We start from the raw sequence: 2,745 nt of genomic DNA on the forward strand, positions 1-2,745 counted from the left end.
GGGCCGGGGAAGGTGGGGGGGACCTGTCGGCTTGCTGAGGGTGGGCAGCACGGTGGGAAGGTTTGGGTGCTCATCCTTCCTCTCCATCACCTGTCTCCTTGCTCTGGTTCCCATTTCAGGGAGTGACGGTGTAGTGGGATGCCCCATCCAGGGGAGCCAGCTCCTTCCCATGCATGGCCCTGCGTGGGCAGAAAGCCCTGCCCGAGGGGTTGACCACCCCCAGCCAGACCTCCGAGCCCTCCAAGCCAACCAGCAGCTCCACAGGAGGGAAAACGCAGCTCACAAAGTTGGTGAAGCCTGGCCAAGAGAGCGGGGGATCTCCCACCAGAGCTGGTCCCAGGTTGGTGTCCACGGGGTGACACCAGAGAGGATGCTCTATGGGGCCAGGCGAGTCCCTTGCCTGCGGTGACCCCCTTGGCAGGAGCTCTGGGATCCCTACAGATGCTCTGTTCCCATGTAGCTGCAACCTCACCCATTAGCTCTTGGGAGAAGACCTGGTGTTATGCCCCAGGGACTGCCCCGGCGGTATTTGGTGATGGGACGCGTGGGGTCATCCCCAGGGACCATCCTCGCCTGCCTGATGGAGGTGGGCACGGGCTCTGCCGGGGCGGGTTTGCTCTCCCTCATCCTGGTGGCCGCGCTGAGCAGCCCCTCGCTGCAGAAATCCCTGCCCGCAGCGTACAGAGACCACGAGGGCCCCCGGGGGGGCACGGGCCTGATCCAGTGCGGGGAGTACAGCAACCAGGTGCTGCCCAACGGCCGCTGTAAGATCGTGGCCACGCTGCCACAGGGGGACGAGCAGCGGTGCCCGGACATGTTTCGTTGCACCGATGAGGTGTCCTACTGGCTCCATGAGAACGAGGAGCGCAAGCAGCAGATCCTGGAGCAGCGGGAGCTGATTTCAGAGCTGCAGGAGGAGCTGAGGAACCACCGCCACCGCATCAAAGTCCTTGAGCTCCAGGTAAAGGGCTGCCCTTCGCAGACCCCCCCCGCTCCGCATGGGTGCTCACGGTCCCTCCCCGTGGTCCCAGCTCCCAGCCTTTGCTGGGGGACGACACCCGGTGAAGCATACGGTGATGTTCTGACCAGAGGCTGGGATAGCCATTAAACCCCAACCGCTCCTGCTGTGATGGCTCAGGAGCCTTCCAGAGCTGATCTTTCTTAAATTAGCCACAAACCCTTTAATGTTTTATCTGTGCTATCTCCTCCACCTTTGAGCCTGCGTAGGAGGGGTTGCTGATCCACCCCATTGCCCATAGCAGGATCCCAGACTAGACCTGGAATTTTGGGTGGCCAGTGAAGGACCACATCTCTGATGGCCACGGCTGAGCAGGAGAAGCCCTGACCTCCAGCCCGCGGCACCCTTAGTGGTGCTCATCCCACCCCAGCTCCATTCACCAGCCCCACAGCCTGAACCTTCACACTAATACACTTTTTTTTTTGGCATCTCCGAAGCTCTTGGATGCTTGGCACTGCCCGGTGGCTTTGCCTGGCAAACACTTGCCTTGGCTGTGGGCAGTGGCGAGCAGCAGCTTGCATGGGGCTGTAACTGGGAGCGGGGAGGGAGCGGGGTGGGTTTGCTGGCCGTTGGAGTCGTTTCCCAGTTAAGATGTCTCACTGGGCTCCTGATGAGATGCGCAGAAGAACCAGCAGCAATCTACTGGTGTCAGCTGGAAGAGCCCCGAGACTGCTGGGTGAACACCACCCTTCTCTGTGCTCCTGGGGGAGGTGAGGTCTATACGGTCCGGCTCTGGGGGTGATTTATTCTCTATTCAGCCTCCTTGCATCCTCACCCTTGGGCCCCTTGTTGGGAAAGCCTCCTTCGAGTGGCCCCATGGGGAGAGCGAGGCTGTGCCGGGGGCTGCGGGGCTCTTTGAGCACTGCCATGGCCAACTGTTGGGTGGGCGTCTGCGCCGTGGGTGTCTCCATGGGAGGAGATGTTCCTGGTGCGACGGAGGAAGGGAGGGAGGCACGTCAGTCAGGATGGGTGCTTGTGCTTGGGCAGACCCACTCCGTGCCCCCCACCCAGCGTCCCTTCTGCCTTCTCACCCCTTTTCCACCGCTCCTCTCCCATTTTCACCTTGCACTGGGGCAAGCTGGTGCAATAGGTCTTCAGTCTCCTGACTTCCCACATTCATCCCCTGCTGATGTTTTGTCCTTTAGGGCTGTTTAATCCATCCTTCCCCAATCCCAGCTCCCTACGCTGGCCCCAAAACATGCTTCAGTGCTGCAGCTCCTCCACCGACCTCTCCAGCTCAGAGCCAAGGAGGGACCTGGGTGGTAACGCATGAAATCTTTTCCCTGCAGTGTTCATGCTCTTAATCCATTCTTCATTTCCAGACCCTGAAATGACCCATCTAAGGGCACGGCGTTTGGTCCGTGGCGGTTGTGCAGGGGCTTTTCTGAGTCAGGGGGAAGAGGGAGGAGAACCAAGCTTCCTCCGGAGGGGCGGGTTGCCTGGTGGTGGCTGTAGAGGGAGCTGAGCTGATGGCCACGGGCTCTCAGACCATCTAACATCCATGCCCAGATCCTGCACCTTCTTACCCTGCATGCCGGTCTCCTGCTCACCAGCTGGTCCAGACTGGAGTTTGCCTAGAGAGTTATTAAATTTACTGGGGAAATACCAGGCTGGAGCGTGTCCAGAGAAAGGCAGCGGAGCTGGGGAGGGATCTGGAGCCCCAGGCTGCTGGGGAGCGTCTGGGGGAGCTGGGGGGGTTCAGCCTGGAGCAGAGGAGGCTGAGGGGA

The 2,745-nt window shown here is 60.7% G+C and overlaps 1 protein-coding gene across 1 annotated transcript in view; it reads left to right on the forward strand.

Annotated features, from left to right (window-relative positions):
• Positions 1-502: 502 nt before the first annotated feature.
• Positions 503-2,745, forward strand: part of LOC104132025 (angiopoietin-related protein 7) — a 16,630-nt gene continuing 14,387 nt past the window's right edge. Inside the window, exon 1 of the mRNA XM_009645267.1 lies at positions 503-961. Coding sequence (XP_009643562.1) covers positions 503-961 — 459 coding nt within the window. The remainder of the gene's footprint in view (positions 962-2,745) is intronic.

This window comes from Egretta garzetta, unplaced genomic scaffold (genome assembly GCF_000687185.1).
Source record: "Egretta garzetta isolate BGI_Z169 unplaced genomic scaffold, ASM68718v1 scaffold218, whole genome shotgun sequence".
Lineage (NCBI taxonomy): Eukaryota > Metazoa > Chordata > Aves > Pelecaniformes > Ardeidae > Egretta > Egretta garzetta.